The sequence below is a fragment of the Cavia porcellus genome, unplaced genomic scaffold, assembly GCF_034190915.1.
Source record: "Cavia porcellus strain 051 isolate PalLab524CR breed Dunkin Hartley unplaced genomic scaffold, mCavPor4.1 scaffold_17, whole genome shotgun sequence".
Taxonomy (NCBI): domain Eukaryota; kingdom Metazoa; phylum Chordata; class Mammalia; order Rodentia; family Caviidae; genus Cavia; species Cavia porcellus.
In genome coordinates, this window is record NW_026947500.1 from 8,342,108 (window position 1) to 8,360,680 (window position 18,573).

General features: G+C 33.5%; 1 protein-coding gene across 11 annotated transcripts in view; it reads left to right on the plus strand.

The window, feature by feature from the left end:
* The window catches only part of Naaladl2 (N-acetylated alpha-linked acidic dipeptidase like 2), a 1,233,816-nt gene that overhangs the window by 1,184,010 nt on the left and 31,233 nt on the right, over nt 1–18,573 (plus strand). For 10 of the 11 annotated variants that reach the window (XM_063229030.1, XM_063229028.1, XM_063229035.1 and 7 more), the window contains 2 exons: nt 124–217; nt 14,454–14,652. In XM_063229030.1, coding sequence (XP_063085100.1) covers nt 124–217; nt 14,454–14,652 — 293 coding nt within the window. The remainder of the gene's footprint in view (nt 1–123; nt 218–14,453; nt 14,653–18,573) is intronic. The other variant, XM_063229032.1, reaches the window with a different exon arrangement.

Here is an 18,573-nt window from a genome sequence, read left to right on the forward strand (position 1 = left end):
TGAAATTATGCTTTTTCCTCCATGTTTTTGCTCCTCGGATTGTAAAAGGTATATGAAATAATAAAAAGCAAGCAAGAACTCTTTATTACCCAATGCTAGTAATTTTTTTCTTTTTTCTTTCAGCTCTCAGGAGAAGTGATTTTGCAAATTGCCAACGAACCAGTTCTGCCCTTTAATGCTCTCGATATAGCTTTAGAAGTTCAAAACAGCCTTAAAGGTAATTTTTCTTTAAATTATAGTAATTTGAGCAAATGAGAATTGTTCAACTAATTTTCAGCATGGTATGGATGAAACCATCTTCTGTGTCACTAGCTGTGGCAGTGCTATGCCTCCTCTCCGTGGTCCTGAGAAGTGCCCGGAAGGTTTTAGCTTCCATCCCAACAAGAATGAGATGTACTTGTAAGTGCACAAAAGACGAAATGTCTTCAAGCATAATCTATCTGGTTTCCTTTATCACATGAATTTATAATTCTACAGGTTTATTATTATTTACGAGTTCCATATGAAAGAATAGAGTTCAAGGATTCAGTCGTCTTTTCAACATTTTACCTAAAATCCAAACACGACTGGGATAGAAGTTCCTTCTTGAGGATTGGCCTGTATTATAACTAGGCCTTATTCTATTTAATTACAGTGTTAGCTCAGTTCAAAGACAACAAAGAGACAATCAGACAGTTATTTTTATAGTCTTTGTTTCAGCCTCACCATGTTTGAATACATCATTTTTGCGCAGTTCTGACCTTGCCTTATTAATTAGCATTATTTACCCTTTATCTGCATAGAAATCTTTCAATTAGGGTCCTATGTGTGTTCATTAAGCAAACAGAAAAAGCAATGTTGTGGTTAAGAATTTCACTCTCCTTTTGATTCACACATCTTCCTATCCAATCTTTAATGAATCATTTGTAAACACCTCAGTACAAAAGCCAATATTTTAACTATAGTGCTTAAGGAGTAATTCTTTGAAAGTGGATAATTCTAAAGAGCTACATATTGTTAGTAACTGGAAAATCAATTTTTTTTAAATTTAACTTCCCATATTATTTCTTGCTCAGAGAATTCGCCTAAAATTATTTTTTTCTTCAGTGATTCCTAAGACTCATTACTGTGATTACAAAACCATGATTCAGGGAATAACTGAGATGTTTAGTGCTATGATCCTCACACAGAGCTAAATTTTCCTACAAAGTTTCATATGGTCTGAGGTGGTGATTTTGAAAGGTGATTCACTCAAGGCAATGTTACACTCACCAGTGGATTAATCTATTGATGAGTTTATGATGAATGTGTTGTTTAGGAGTCGGGGCCTGATTGGAGTGGGCATGTCTTTCCCTCTGGCTGTTTTTCCTTCTCTTTCCTGGCTGCTCTGTGTTGAGCAGCTCACCAGGCCCTTGCCAAGTCATATTTGCCTCGGAGCTATGGAATGAACCATATTAAATTGTGAACCAAAAGAATTCATCTCTTCTTTAAATTCTAAGTGTCAGATACTTTGCTTCAGTGATGAAAATCTGACTAAAGCAAGTAGTGTTTTCTCCCAGGTAAAATGTCCTCATGGTATATATAAGTCATTCTCTATATCGTTATCTCTTTTCTACTTCATTTCACTCTCCTTAGCGTAGCTGTCTATAGGAGTCTGTTCCCCACTTCAGACTTGCTATCTGTAGAATATTTTGGGTTTAGAAACTGGGTAGCCAAGCATATGACATTTTGCAAAATAAGAGCAAAGCAGATATAAACAGTAGACCAAATAGTTCTGTGACTAATAACCTTCTTGCAGATATTTTATTTATATTGCACATTGTTTTTCTTCTTTTTCAGTTCTGATTTTCATATACTAGAAGATTAAATTGGTATTTCATATATTTCAAACTTGCAGAGAACTAAAGGAGGAGGCTGTTATTTATATTATGTAAATATCTACTTATAAAGGAATAGCTGTCATATATGGGAGGAAGCCTCAAACCACATACTTTAAAATAGTAACATTATAAAATAGGCTTATACATGATAAACAAGTTGCTTTGTGGAGTCCAATTTTTATAATATCTTTGTAATAAAGACATAAAATTATAGTTTAAGGATAAAAATAGAAACAAATCCAGCAAAACAAAAACATTAGCAATAGTAATTTTTTTTGAGACAGTGTCCTGCTATGCAGCTCAAGCTGGCCTTGAACTCTCCATGTAGCCCAGATTGGCCTTGAACTCCAGGAGATCCTCCTTCCTTATCCTCAAGAGTGCTGAGGTTACAGGAGTGCACCACAATGCTCAGCTAGCAATAGTATTAAAAGCTGAATTATATTTTTTAAACAACTGAGTTTATTTTTTAAAATTCAAAAATAGACATAACATTTCAGCATTATTACTGTTACATGAACATTTTAAGTTATGTAGGTTGCCAGTGAAGCTCAAAAGTGAAATTATTGCTCATTACTAGAATATCTTATTAATCTGTTTTTAAGGTCCCTTTCAATATATGAACTATGATCTTATTTAACAAAAGTTAAATGTGTAAAAAAATTTGCATGTAATCACTAGACATCACAAGATCTCCTGAATTTATTCTAAATTTAAATGAACAATATCTCCAAATCCCTAGCTAAACACATAAATAAAACACAATTAAAATCTCAGCTTGAGACATATCCAGTCCATTCATTCATCTATCCATCCATCCATCCATCCATCCATCCATCCATCCATCCATAGATTACCATGGAGAAATAAAAACAGCACAAATAAAAATTAAAAGCAAATTGGAAATCAATATCTTGCTCAAACTAGTTCCTAATATTAATCTCTTTGAATTAAATTTACATTCTCAGTAAGTGTTATAATAGAACATGGAAGTTGTATGTAGTGTACAGAGATCTCATATGGGATTATAAATCTGGGAGGTTTTCTACATGAGATTGTTAGGAATTGAATGTAGATAAAGAAAGTCTAATATTTCTGGGGTACCCCTACATTTAGAAATTAGGAGAAAAAGGTACAATCAGAGAAGGGAACCATGACATGAAGGAGTGGCCAAAGTATTAGATCAAACAATTGAATGTGATATCCTGAAATCATGACAATAAAATCCTTTTAGTCAGCTTTTCAAATGCTGTTGTTGAAGAAAAATGAGGGCTACAAATTCACTACTAGGAGGCCAGGGATCTAACTTAGTGGCATAAGCACCTGCCTGGCAAGCGGGAGGTTGTGAGTTCAATCCCCAGAACCAAAAAAAAAAAAAAATCACTACTAGATTTAACAATTTATAGGCCATTTGTGATCTCACAAAAACAATTTTACTGGAATGACATAAGCAAAAGCTTCATTGGAGGGATTCAAAAGACAAGGCATAAATCTAGGATAAATGCCTAGTGATAACAGGTAATATTTATTGAGTCAAACAGTTCTACATGTTTTTATTTTGATGGTAATGGTCTAGTGAAAAGGCAGAATTTATTCACAAAAAGAGAGGAATAGAAAATTGTTGGACTGATTTTCTTGAGAAGGGGTAACATATTATTAGAAAACATTGCCTTAATTATGATTTAATCCACAGGAGTACTGTAACAAAATCCCATACATTGGGTGATTTACAAACAAAATTAATTTATTACTCATAGTTCTGAAGGCTGGGAAGTCCAAGGTCAAGGCACAGGAGATCCATGGCTTGCTTCCTGGTTCATAGGTTGCTATTTTTTTCTAGAACCATACATGATAGAAGAAAAGAGAGAGTTGTCTTAGATTTTTTACATTAAAGACATTACCTGTATTTTGTAGAGCTCTACTCTTATGACTTAATAATCATACAATGACTCAGCCTCCTAACATTATAGCCTTCAGAGTAAGCATGTTTTAACATATGAATTTTGGGGAAATTCAAGCACAAAGATCAAAGCAGAAATGGAATAGTCCATCCATTAAAATGAAAAGATACAATCTAATCTCTCTTTTCTTTAGCCTCTTTACCTGTAGCTACCAGCCACCCTACACTGTCCTGGACAACATCATTATCAAAACCTGTGTTCTATGATCTCATTTTTAACAATGCCATTTGCTGACTGCCCTTCCTGTTTCATCAACCAAAGGGCTCTTAATTCTTTGACCTCATCCAAACACGAAGTCTTTTGGTTTTTTTTTTTTTTTTTCACTTTTGCTTGACTAATTCCCCTATATTTTCATTTATTTCTTCTCTGGTTGTGATACTTAGACCCTTCACAAGAAGTGTCCTTTTGCATGCCCTTTATTTTACCTACTTTATTCTTATCTCAGAAAAGCTCTGGCTCTGTTTAAATCCAATTCTTCTATGTCTGCGATGGGATTCAGAGACACTGCCCTGAAATATGCCACCTGAGGAAACAGAAGAAGGTCTTGTTGATCTTCTCCCACCCTTTTGCTTGACACAGCCCATAGAAAATGTTGATGTTCCTGTGAAGTTGGCCATAAAATATGGATGTCCTGTAATGAGGAAGGAACATTCTTATCCTCAAAGACACAGAGAAGAATCTGAACAAGGAGCCCTTGCTGACATCAAAGTTCTGTGTGCTCTTTTCTTCATCAAAGTCAGCATAAAAACAATATATTTCGACTCATTTCTGCAGGCTCTTGTGTCACATAAGCTTCAATTAAGTAAGTTTATTTGTCTCCGTTATAGGAGTCACAACCATCAAATAGCATGAATTAGCACAGGAGGCATGTAAGAAGGAGTGGTATGAGTCAGGAGCTAAAAATCTTCACAGCGGGAGGCGTGACTTGGAAAAGATTCCAATTGTGCTTCCAAGGAAAGTGGGCAAATGGTAGAAAAAGGATGAGGGAAAAAAAAACAAAAACAAAAACAAAAAGAATCACCGCCTGACAGCTGTAGCAGAAGCAATGTCATTGGGACAGGCGTTCTGTTAAAGCAAGAAGTTAAAGAAGCTATTCTGAGAATAAGCCAAAATAACAGTTTCTTTAAAAATTATATTCAAAAGCATGTCATTATAGAAAGAGAAAACAAAACCCAGATGAAAACTCTATAGACTTCTACTTCAGCCCAGATACTACCGTGCATAGAGGAAACTCTCTCTCAAGCCTGGCAATCTCAGTTGGATAAGCCAGGAGCACTTTACTGCGTGCTGTTATATATGAGGCTGCTTTTGCTGCAGGTGAAGACTTTTTCCTTTGATTGTTGGCTATTTTTGTGTTTTGTTTTCTTTTGATGTGAAGCTCTTTGGGTCTCTCTGTCACTTTCACGCACAAGCATGTGGTCAGATTTGAGATGTGCTCCTATTAAAAGAAGTCAAACCAATGCAAAACAAAAAGCAAAACACAAAAAAAAGCGGGGGGCAGGTCAAAAACTTTCCATCTCCTAGGTATATGTATTTGTTCAAAATCATAGATACTTCAGCTTTAAACTATATATTTTTTATATTTTAGTCATCCAAACTTAATATTATCAAGGCCAAAACATTATCTAAATATTTGTTAAATTTAGGTCACTGTTCTATTTAATTGCATTTGTTATCTTATTTCTGAAGTAGAATATTTTTAAATGCTTATGTGTGAATAACGGGCACGATTTATCAACACCTAAATAAATATTTCAATTTTACCCACAATACTAGATAATTTCATTAGCTAAATAGTGTTTCTGTACTATGTTAAACAAAACATATAATTTTACTGCTTAATACAAACTTAAAATGTTGATGTATTTTTTATTTTGTTATGACAGTTAGCAGTGATTAGCCTTACATTTTAAATTACAGTTTTTAAAAAGTGACCTTCAAGGCTGAACTATAAAGCACTGTTTCTCCTTACTGCAAACAGTGTAAGTACGAAGGTCCTTGAAACCCAATTGCATTTTCAGCAGTGTAATTTTTACCCCTTGACAACCGGCCATCTTGCTTATTTATTATACTAGTTTACAGTAGCTACAGACCATTCTCTACCCTTCTCACAGCCACCAGAAAGAAGGATAATTTACCAGTGAATAATTTGTTTGAGTTGATTTATTGTGTCATTCTTGAAAGCTCATTTTGATTGAGCGACCTTGGCTCTTAATATTTGGTCAATGCCAACCACATACAGGATAATGAATATTTATATGTGGTTGTGGTATATGGAGATGTAGTGTAAATAGTGATAAGATAATTGATAGACGAGATATACCTGTGACAAAGAAATGTATGTTACACAACTGCATCTAAAATACAGTGGGATGAGTTTGCAGGGCTAGAGGGAGGCATCAAGAAAAAAATAAGTGCATCCCACTCTTGAACCTGGAACCATACTAATGAGTGAGCACTTAATAATCTTACTCCTTTTAGGACTTCCTACTTTAGCTCCTATTCATTTAAAATCTATAAATCAGCATTTAAAGATAATGCAGTTCTATTTTTTGTTCAATATTTTGGTATTGTTTGTCAGAATTCTGAATGCCAATTATTTATCATTACTGTAAAAATTGCATATGACCAAGTAAAGTAAAAAGAATTTTCATTTGATCTGGCCATGTACACATTTATTTAGTGCAAGCCAGACTCAGCAGGAAACGTAATTTTGAATGGTGTGGCTTGTTGCCATCACTTCATTGTCTCCCTAAGTGCAAACCAGTTGTTGGCAGCATTTTCTTCTTCTTTAAATAACTGACAATCCTGATTTGAGCGGACTTTTTTCTTTTTTATTAGCTCTGATAGCTCATTAATGTCAATCACTTCATTTTAGAGGAAAGGAGAGTATTTGAAGGTGATGATGCCACTAAAACAAGCATTCTGCGTCCTGTTAAATTTGTAGTTTCAACTTTTAAGTGTCACTTGGTTCTTCTACAATCACAAGTCATCAAAACCTATCTGAGATGTTTAGTTTTTTCTGGGTAATATAAAATGAATTTCCCAATTGGCAAAATGAAATTAGATGCTGTACAAATTGTATGATTCCAGTTCTCAGCCCATCTGTCTCCTATGTTTCTTTTAATTACCATCAATTCCAACTCTACACTGGGCTATGGATAGTGAAGTGTTAGGATTCTGGTTACCTAGTTCTGTTTATTCCCTTGAAGTCCAACCTAATCTTTTTAAAATTCAAATAATTTCAAGGAAAACTTTTTGCTTTCATGGGATTTTTACTTGGCAATTTGAGTTCATCTAGTATTTCTGAAACTGACCTTTTTTTTTTTATATGATAAGCTCAAAAATTCCCTAAGAAGTATCTTACCTTCTTTATTCAAACTGATAGTTTTGCAAAAAAAAAAAAAATTGCCCATCCATTCACTACAAATTCCTAAAAATAAGTTTTATTTCAATCCTCTTTGCATTTGGTATAAATTCTGATATTTAACAATATTAAATGTTGTGTTTCAATATTAAATCCAGAAGAAAACAATTTGAAGTAGCCAGATATGTAACAAGTATGTGATTTGTCTTCAGACTGTTAGCATTTGCCTATCCAAGCTAATTTTTCTTTCTCCTTTCTCTTTGAACTCATATTTTATCACATAATAGCCTTAATTACTACGTTAGCCGTGTTCCTTTTGTACTCCTCAGAACTATACTTCTTCACTCTTGTCTCACAATTTGTTGCTATTCATGCAGCTTCCTTGCTCTGAGATCTTCATTCAAATTTGCTTTTTCTTTTGGGTCACCTACATTTTATTTTGTATGTGACACTACACTGATTGAAATCTGTTAGTGACTTCTTATTTCTTTTACTCTCCCACTATCATAATGGGTTACTGCAGCATACATAGTTTTTCAATACACGTACTTTTTAGTATAAAAATTATTTTGTGCCTGTTGCCTCACTGGAAACACTATTAAAGTTGTTCTTTTTTTAAAAAATACTTTGTGCAGGTCCGTAGGCTTGATACTTAGCAACACAACAACAATAACAACAACAAAAACACCTTTTAATCTTGACTTGAATTAAAGCTTAATTACCCAACTCTCATGTTGATTAATTATATTTAAGCCTTTTCTTTTTCTTTTAGCTTCCTAGTTTAGCCAATGCATAATTAAACTCACATATATTATTAAATATATAAGTCCAAATTTCTGCCTCGGCAAGAAAATGATAATAATAAACTACACACACACAAATGCTATTCATAAAAGGAAAGCTTTTGCTCACTCTTCCAAAGCAGCCAATGACCAGGTCATGTAAGCGTAAACCTAACAGTGACAGTATGTATTACTCATAAAATGAGCCTGTGGTTCAGTTTTTCCACCAGAAGAAACTAGTTAGAGAAGTCGTCCTATACCTTGTATTGAAAGTCGTGCTAAATCTGTCTCTGTTTTGACTATTTGACTTACTAAATAGCCTTTAAAATGCAGGAGTGTTGTTTATTTTTTAAGAGGTTATTCTAATCCTTTTAACATATTAGTGTGGCATTTTTACAAAAAATATTTCTGTTTTATTCACTGTAGCTGTAATTATCCATTATCTTCTAGCATATTTATCTTTAAATAAGATGGTTTTACACATACACTATAAATATCATTGTTAAATCATTTGACTATTCATGGTATACTAACTCCTACGTTTCCATATCTGAATTTATTTGTGTAACCTCTTTTAACTAACCAGCTGAGATGATCCATTGTGATTCATACTGGAGAAGGCAGCATGAATAATAGAAAATGCAGGACTGTTGTTTCTCTGGCTGAAATCATATTGGCAATTTTCTTCTCTTTAGTGATGCCACAAGATATTTTAAAGATGACATTAAATAACATTCATCTCCACCAACAAATATTCTGCTCTTAGCCATTATATTATGCAAAACATAAATCATACTTTTTCTTGTCATATAAATCAGTAAACTTTACGCTGCGATTGTACAGTTATTAGCACCTGTAAAACTGTGATGAGCTCATCCATAGAAAAAGAGGTTCTGTGAAACACTATTTTAAAAAGACTATGCTTGTTTGGTAAAAATACGTAGTTTTAGAGTATGACCAGCAATTTTCACTCTTAGTTTAAAATGAAATTGAGTGGGCTTTTAAAACTACTGTCACAAAATAGAACTCAAAGACAGAAAAACAGAAACAAACTAAAATCTAAGATGTTTTGAAGTATGAAACTCTGAAGAAATAATAGTAAAATAATAGTAAAAATCTCTTTGAAATAGAGCAATTGTAGATTGGTTAGAGGTTGTAAAACAGACTTAATCCACAGGATTTATCTTAATGCAATTCATCAAACTACGAAATGTCACAGGAAAAGAGGTAACGTGCAAAACCCAGGTCCTGGCAGGTTAGAGCTGTGTATGTTCAGTCGGTACAGGCAACACCACAATTGATTGTCTTATTCAGACGTCCTAAGTAGGTAGGAAATAAACCGAGTACTTCTGAGCTTGTGAACTACTGTTACCATGTATGTTGGGACTATAAATCCCAAGTTTTCATAAATGTAAGTTCTCTGGGAAGTACTTGAGTACCTTCAAGATCACTACAAGTTATAAACTTGTTATAACCTACCTATACCTATAACCTACCTACAAGTTAGAAACTTGTAGGTATCATGTTGAGTGTCTGACATGTATTGTGATATTACATTACACACACACACACACACACACACACACACACACATATATATATATATATATATATATATATATATATATGAACTTTTGCCTTATTTCTTCCCTCTTTTCCCCTATTCCAGTTATACTTTTCTTTTGAGCACGCTCTCTTTCCCTTTCTTTATCTCAGTATCTGTTGTACATTTTGGATCTTATTACTCTTTCAGTTTTTTTTTTCTCACTAGGGAAACAATAAGATATTTACAAGTGTGAGTATGATTTATTTCACTTATCAGTATGGCCTCTAGTTGCCTCTATTTACCTATAAAAGCCTTAAGATTATCCTTTTTTATAGCTGAGCAATATTCCATTGTATAGGAATATCACACCTTTTTTATCCATTCTGTGGTTGATGGGCATTTGGTTTTTTTCCAAGATTTACTTATTATATATTTACTTTTGATGCTATAAACATGGGTATAGATATATCTCTGCAGCATGATATAACAAAAGCTAGCTGTATAACTACCTGAACTGTCTTGTACATACGTATATTTCCCCATCACAGTTTATCCCTTCCCTTGAACAGTTTCTTTCCAAGTAACAGTATGTATTATACACTTTTTTATTATTTTAAAGAGAAGAAAGAAAAAACAGAAAAATCAAGATGTAAACCTCAAAAACAACAAAAGCAAAATGATAGCAATAACAATAAAAAATAATAGCTATATAGGTTTTCAAAACAAGATGACAGTAATTGAACTAAGGTTGTTATACTGCATATTATTATCTTCAAAATAGTTGCTCAGGTTACCAGAAACAGTAAACAGTAAAATGAAACAAAACACTGGATTTCAAAAACAAGGCAAAAGGAAGCCCCCCAGAGATGCAACAATGTACACTACCATCCTCCAAACAGATGCCCAGACCACCAGCCCCAGGCCTGCAAAGTCGATCAAACAACCTAAGGATCAAGCTATTTCTTTCAGCTCAGTTGCCCTCTTACCCTGAATCCTCTGAATCAGCCTGTTGATTATGGGGAAGGGGAGGGCAGCATGGTGTGGTGTGCTCATTCGGGTTTCCAGCCTGGTCACAGGATGGTTCACCAGAGGGCGTCCTCTGTCCTCTTGCTGAGTAGTCTTTTCTAGATCCCATTGGTGGAGTCTGGTCTTGGGAGGCGGGCTTTAGGGTTTTTTTTTTTTTTTTTTTTTTTTTTTTGTACTAGAGATCAAACTCACAACCTTGTGCTTGCTGGGTAGGCTCTTGTGCCGCTGAGTTAAGTCCTTAGCCCTCACAGAGGTTTTATGTTTTGTCTACATGTGCACATTTATTAAGTTCTAAACTGAGGATTTGAATCCAGAACTGTCAGATTACAAGGGTCCTTCTTTTTCCAGTGTGCCTCGCTAACGAACCGGGCTGTCTTCAGGAGAGAATGCTGCACTGACATCTGGTTGGCAGGCAGGGAATATCCTAAGGGACAGGAAGCTTTTTATTCCGGTGCATGTTGGAGTCTGCTGAATTAGTTGGCCTAGATCTCAAAATCCATCTCGGAGTTCAGTATCTAATGTCCCCGCATCTCTTCTTCCATTCCTGTCTCCTTTTCAGCTAAAATTATCACCTCTTACAATATCTGGCTCCATCCTTTCTATAGCATGCTAGAATATTGGAAAGGTTTAGTTCAGGACTGGACTTCTCTTCCCAAAGGGTGAGGACTGTGGGGAAAGGAGGCAGACACGGGCACTGTTGTTTTCAGGTGGAATGACTGTATTCAGATGCTTTAGTCTGAAGTCTCAGAGCTTTCAGTAGCTCATTTGAGATGTCCCTGAGCTTTATGTAATTCCAGTATCAGTCTTTATTTTCCCATCTTGAAAATGAAATTACCATTTCCTCCAGAAATGTTGAACAATAGGATTTAAATAATTTACTCAGGTTCACATTGGTGATAATAATTATATAGATGATGTTCTCAACTATTTTTTATATCAAATTAACTTGAAACTTTTAAAATATGAACTGGTAACAGACTCAACAGTCCTATATTTCCTGACATTCCATATGTCTTAAGTGAAATCTTGTATGTTTATAGTTATTTTCAGGAAAATTAATAATAAATAAATTATAATAATAGTAAAATTATAACAATAAATAAAATTCAACTTAGTTTAACTCATCATTACATTGATGTAGCTTCTACTGTTCTTAAATGTATTTTTTCCAAGTACAGTTAATTTCTAACAAGAAAATAAAGGAAATAGTATTTGATGATGCTCATCAGATACCAAATGTCTCTCTGAATGGTTTTGTACATATTAATATAATAATAATATAATTTAAAGACGATACTGTAATTCAACATTCAATAATCAGCACAATTTTTAACATCTATTGTGCAAGCATCTGGAAATTCAAAGACGAAATGTACTTTCTGCTCTGATAGTGTCTTTTCAGGCAGATAAAGATAAAAATGTTGCAGATGCTATGACGCTGTTTTAAAACATAAATAATGCAACCATTCATCAAGTAAATGAAATTCTTGGCATAGTTTTGTCAGAAAAATAACAATGTAAGAAAGAGATAAAAATGTCCTACCTCACCAAGCTGACATTCTAATGGGCATCCTAAGAAGCATGAGGGATTGTTCACTTGAGGTTCACAAATAGTCTGATATAGAAAGTGGCATTTCTTTCTCAATCTTATTTAAAGGGATAAACAAACTCTAATTGACAGAGGAATGACTACTACAAATCTTTAGACCATCATTTATATATCAAAATGATTGAGCGAACATTGAAAGTAGAGCTACTTTTCAATTTGTAACTGTACACAGTTGAAGCAGTGCATACTGCATGTTATGAGTGGCAAGTTTCCAGGATCAGGGTCCTTTCTGGAGCTGGCTAGTTCCTAAAGCTGTCAGTTCTCCACATTTGCACCACCACAGAAGATAAATTCATTTACAGCTAAATAAGGTAGAATGGTACAATTTGTCTCACTTGATTCAGTGGTAATGCCTTCAGTTCTGTAGTGTACATTAGATCAGAACAGATTTTTCTTTCTTAAATGGACAACTTTCAAGGATATTGAGCTGTTTTTTCTGTTTTTAAGTCTTTCAATATTAATATAATCTCCCTGTGCCTTATCTATCTTATTTTCTGCTTGTGCAAAGATATTCACAAGTTCTTTATTCATTAAACTTAGTGAAGCATCACTTCACCAGATGACATCTTCATGAAATGACATTAAGTTATTCAAGGCTAATTTCAAGATGAACAAAAATATAACCTCTTGTAGGCTGCAGTTTTGTTGTGAAATAAACATTATAATTAGTGAATGTGGAATGCACCTCAAAAACTTCAAATGCCAAAACTTTGCAAGTTCCTGTAATTGATTTTATTTATATTAACATCAGAGAGCAGGGAGCTACATATTAGCTTAAGTATTATTCCTCCTTCTACCACAACCTGCAACTCGACTTGTTAATATATAGTATTAAGAAAAATTACAATATTCTATGAGATTACTCATCTAAACTTGCTTGCTCATAAATATCTTTGAAGCCCTTATCAAATGAATTATCTCATTACATAATTATTTGTTGGTATGGACTTTTTCTAAACATTCTTTAGTGGGATAACTTTGGTTATTTGAGAAAGAGGTATTTGTTGTCAACACTTCACTGGACTCTAAGGAAATTGACCTGCATGATCAAAGGAAGATGAGAAATAAAATTATTATTAGTCATTGGTAACAAAGGTCATATTACAGTTTATGAATCAGTAAAACTTCTAACCCAGTTTTCATTTTTTCACCAATTATCTTTCTGCATTGTTTCTTGAAGTTTAAAATAATTGTAATGGCGTGTTTAAAGGTAAATCCCTCGGCTCTACAACTAGACATCTGGAAATTTCATTTTCATAAGAACCAAGTTTTGGGGAGCTGTGTCCCTTGGACCTCACTTGGAGAAGTCATTCTGTAATCTTTCCCTTTGCCTCACTCTCTCCTTAGCCAAGTCCCGATGGGTGTCCTTCCATCCCTCCATCAGCTTGTCTCAATGTCACATTCTCAAGGTCACATAACAGAAAATTTCTAGTAAAAAATGAAGATCCTAATATACATCTAGTGACATATAGCAGCAGACATATAGCAGTTATAAAATAACTAGATTAATCTAGGAGTTATAAAATACTTTTGGTAGAATAACTTAATGTCATTTGAATAACTTAATGTCATTTTATGAAGATGTCATCTGGTGAAGTGATGCTTCACTAAGTTTAATGAATAAAGAACTTGTGAATATCTTTGCACAAGTTCTTTTCTTTTCTGTCACTTGACAAAAACAAAAGTATGCCTTTAAATCTATCTGTGAAGAAGAGTAAAATCAGTTAAATGTTAATAAAGTAGTTATTCTACCAAAAGTTATAAAATAGGAGTTATAAAATAACTCCTTGTACTTGTTTTCCCCTCAGATTTAAGATACTCCCTGAAGACTGAATTTTTGAGCCACAAAAGTGAGACTTCTCATTCTTGTCTGTTATTTACTTGTTTGGTGATTTGTGGCAGTTTGATTTTCTTAATTCTAGTTATTTTATAAAATGCATATTTTTTGATAATACTGATATAATTATGCAAAGTATTCAAAACTAGAAAATAGCAATTTCTCAAAAATCAATCTATTTACAGTTAATAATATTAGTGATAATAAACAATAAAATAAGAACAATCTAGGCAAGACTTTTGGTAGAATAACAACTTTATTAACATTTAACTGATTTTACTCTTCTTCACAGATAGATTTAAAGGCATACTTTTGTTTTTGTCAAGTGACAGAAAAAAAAAGAACTATCAATAGCAAACCCCCTTACACCCAGTGGCCTGGCCGGTTTATAACTTAGAGTTGGGATGGTGTAATGTTTGTTCTGTTGCTTTGAGGATGTCTCTTTTGAGATGGGCTTGTTTATCTTCAGCAGGTGATCAACTCAACATTCACCTGCTGGCCGTGGCGTCCCGCCTGAGGGAGAGTGCTGAATTGTTTCAGTCTGATGAGATGAGACCTGCCAATGACCCCAAGGAGAGAGCCCCCTCCCGCATCCGGATGCTGAATGACATCCTTCAAGACATGGAGAAGAGCTTCGTGGTACGGCAGGTGCCACCAGGCTTTTACAGGTGAGACCCCAAATTTAGAATTTTTGCACCAGGTGATTCTTTTATTTGACTCATAGAATATATATGGTCTGTGACTCCACCACTATTTAAAAAGAAAATATAAGGCGTGTATTTTCTCCCCCATTTGAGGAGATCACCCTTCCTCAAAGTTCTGGCATGCACGTGTATATGGGAGTGTGTGTAAACAAAGGATATTCGTTTAGCAGTGGCATATAGAAAATGACCGATTTTTTTACATTAACTCCATTAGGAATCAGATGTGATGCAACTACTGAAAAAAGTGAATGAAATTAACAAGTGATTCTTTCATGTTGGTAATCTGATCACAGCACATTTGGAATGCTAGTGGTACAAGCAAAAACACGTTGATTAAGTTAGTGCCCTAACTCATACATCACGTTTTAGGACTGAAAGCTTGAGTTTCAGAAATTTGGTACTGTACTAAACTTTTACTATAGTTATTAAAATTATGCATAGAAGCCATTCTTTTCCTTAACTCAAATGCTGGCTCATGTGGTCAATCAACGTTCAGCTTTTTTAAGAACCCATCAAACGGTCTCATAGTGACCGCACCATGTTGCATTATGACAAGAAATAGATGTCATTTTTGTTGCTCCACATCTTCATTCGCACTTGTTGATGATGGGTTTGATACTAGGTATTCTAATAGGTTGATGTTGGTATTTTGTCCTTGATATTTGCAATTGCCTAATGACATGATCTTGAGCATCTTTTTACCTGCTTAGTGTGTGTGTATATATATATATATATATATATATATATATATATATATATATACATATATTTGCAATAAGACATATATTCAGATCTTCATCCTACTTTTAATGTAGTTTTTTTTTCTTTTTGTTGAGTAGTAGGAGTCCTTTTGTACTTTGAATACTAGTTCTTTACCAGATACATGTTTCATAAAGATTTACTCCTAGTTTCTGGTTTGTCTTTTCATCCTGTATCCTTTGCACAGCAGCAGTTTTAATTGTAATGAATGCCAGCTTACTAATATTTCTTACATGTATTGTTCTTTTTGATGTTGTATCTATAAAGTGATAATAAAGCTCAAGTTCACCTAGCTTTTCTCCTATGTAATCTTCTAGTAGTTTCATAGTTTTGCATTTTGCATGTAGTTGTATCATCCATTGTGGGTATTTTATTGTGAAAAGTATAAAACTGAGCTCTAGATTACTTTTTGTGTATATGCATCAATGTTAAGTTGTTCCAGAATTGTTTGTTTAAATATTATCTTTTCTCTACTTTGCTTCTTTGTCATGCAATATTATTTCAACATGGCTTATATTGCCAGCATCTTAGTTGTTCACAGTAGAAAAGCCTTCATAATCAATATCAGGTAAAAATGATATTGTAGAAAGAAGTCTGACTTAAGAGTTTCAAGAGTGTGAAGAGGTTTGAGTAGCAGAAGTTGCTTTTCCTTTTAGAATTACTGGCAGCATCTGCATATCAGTTTCTCATCTATAAAAATGTCAAATCTCAAAGAGATAAATATTATGATATAAATTGATAAAATGGGGGTAAAATATGAAAAGAAAATGCATGAACTTTTGATTCCTACGCAAACATAATAAAATAAAAATGATTTTATGGCAGTATGCTGTTTTAGAATATGATATTTTTTTTTCATTTCTAAATTCTCTTCCTCATATCACCAAGATAAAAATATTTTAAAATTGTGACACAAAACTTTCTCGTCCTCAATGTCTCTAAAGTGAAGTAGCTTATAGTTTTAGTTTTTAAATATATAGCTAATTCTCTTAATAAACACTTTCTCATTGTTTGGCTTTGAGAGAATTGCAACATCCTATAGCAAAACACAGAGTTTAGGGTGAAGGGATGGAATTATATATGCAAGTAAAATTTGTTAAACAAAATATCAAATGATGCTAACTTCCAAAATAAATGACAAAATTGTGCAGTAAAAAAATAAATGTATCAGACCATTGTTTTAAGTGTGCAGGAGTCCAGGTGTCTTTTGGGCCAGATTCTCCTCATAACTTTAAGATTTGAAATTTGAACTACTTTCTAGATTTTTCAACCAACCATTTTTTGACTGGTATTCCGTGTTTGCATTCTTCCTTGATTATTTCAGTGAGATTCCTGGCCTGGTTAATTATTACAGTATTTAAGGACATGGGTACTCAAGGCTGCTGCTGTATTTCTGTAAAGTCTTCTTTTCATCCATACACCAGTCCACATATTCTTAAAAATGGAAAAGCACTAAGCACAGTATCACAGTATTCCTCATTTTAGATGGCTGATCATACACATAGAAAGATCTCTGATTTTAAATTTTTAGTATACAAATAAAAAGCCATGGGATTTCAAAACTTCTGATGCCAAAAATTATTAGCAAAAAATTTCTGTTAATAGGAAACCTAAATATATGAGTGCAAGATATGTTAACCTTTCCTAACATTCATACATTAATTTAGAATAGTTGCATAAAATTCCACATTTTTTTACACATTTAAAGGGATAGCAGTTAAACAGAAGAAGTTAATAATAGTTTTAGTTTTCCTCATTCTGACACATATGCAGGCACATACGTGAATATTACACCACTAATTAGTTAGCCAGCATTTTAAGGGAATTTTGCAAAGGGCTAGAAATCTGATGTAGTTTTCAAGAAGAGAATAAGAGATTTACTGTTGTATTTGTAATGTAGTAGGTTTGATTTGAATGATGCAGGGAAGTGTGAATAACATGAGCCAGTGTCTCATGTGGGCTGCCAACTAGAAATGGGACTCTAAGGGAAAGGAAATATTGTCAAGCTCCATGATTTAAAAAATGAATGAAAGGCTAATTGTGAGCTTTAAAAACAAATGTATTGATTACATTGCAATATTGTCCCACTGTGCTTTCTAGTATGTGGAATTTCAACCCTATATTGGTTAAGTAGCAACTCTACAGCATCTTTAATGATGTTTTTGGAAGGATATATCAGACTATGAAACAGTGGACATTACCAGGAGTTAAAGAAATGCAGCTTACCTGCAAGTTAAGGAGAAATATTCTGTACCTGTGCATATGGTACTAGTTTTGTGTCCTTGTGAAAGATATCACAGTGATTTGTAATAAAGAATATTCTTTTGGAGATAGGCAGAGTGGCCTTGTGGAAGTTAAGAAGACCATTTCAAGATAATCCAACCAAAACAATGTTTTGTTAGCAACCTTGAAACAGGAAAATAGCAGTTAAGAAGTATCTGCCTTGACCCAAGAATAAACAAATCATGCATTCAGTCAAAAGTATAATAAACATATAATCTTGCAAGCATTTTTTTAAATGCTGGAAGTAATTTTAGGCAAGCAAACACATTATTCAGAACTATTAAAAAATAATTCTCAAATACTATGTGATCACATTCCCAGCTACGTATATATAGGATATTTGATTTTAAGATTTTAAAATAATATTGCAGAATAAAAATGATCTCAATGTACAGTTTTCATAGTGTTTTAATTAGAGTTAGTTTTATAAGTACTAATAAAACCTCATGTTCAGCGTTTGATTGGGATAATGACTACTTTGTTCTAGTTATACTTTTTTTTTTTTTAGTGAGGTGTAGGTGGTCTGAATAAAACTAAAATCTTACCATTGTTTCTCTTGTCATGAAATGTATCAGCAATGCCTGTGATTATTTTAGACTGAAAAAATACGGTGATTAAGAATTACCATAATACTTTACAAATATTTCTATAGCAAGAACTTGCACAAAAGAATATATGTACAAATCTACACATTATAAGTCTCCAAAAAAGGGCTGAAAATCTGGCTCATGCATAAAATATTTATATTGCTGATCATTATATGTGTTAATTTTTAGCTTTTTATGAACAAAGGTATATATTAGCTTCATAATTATGTACCCCTTTCAAGTTTTTAAGGTACCT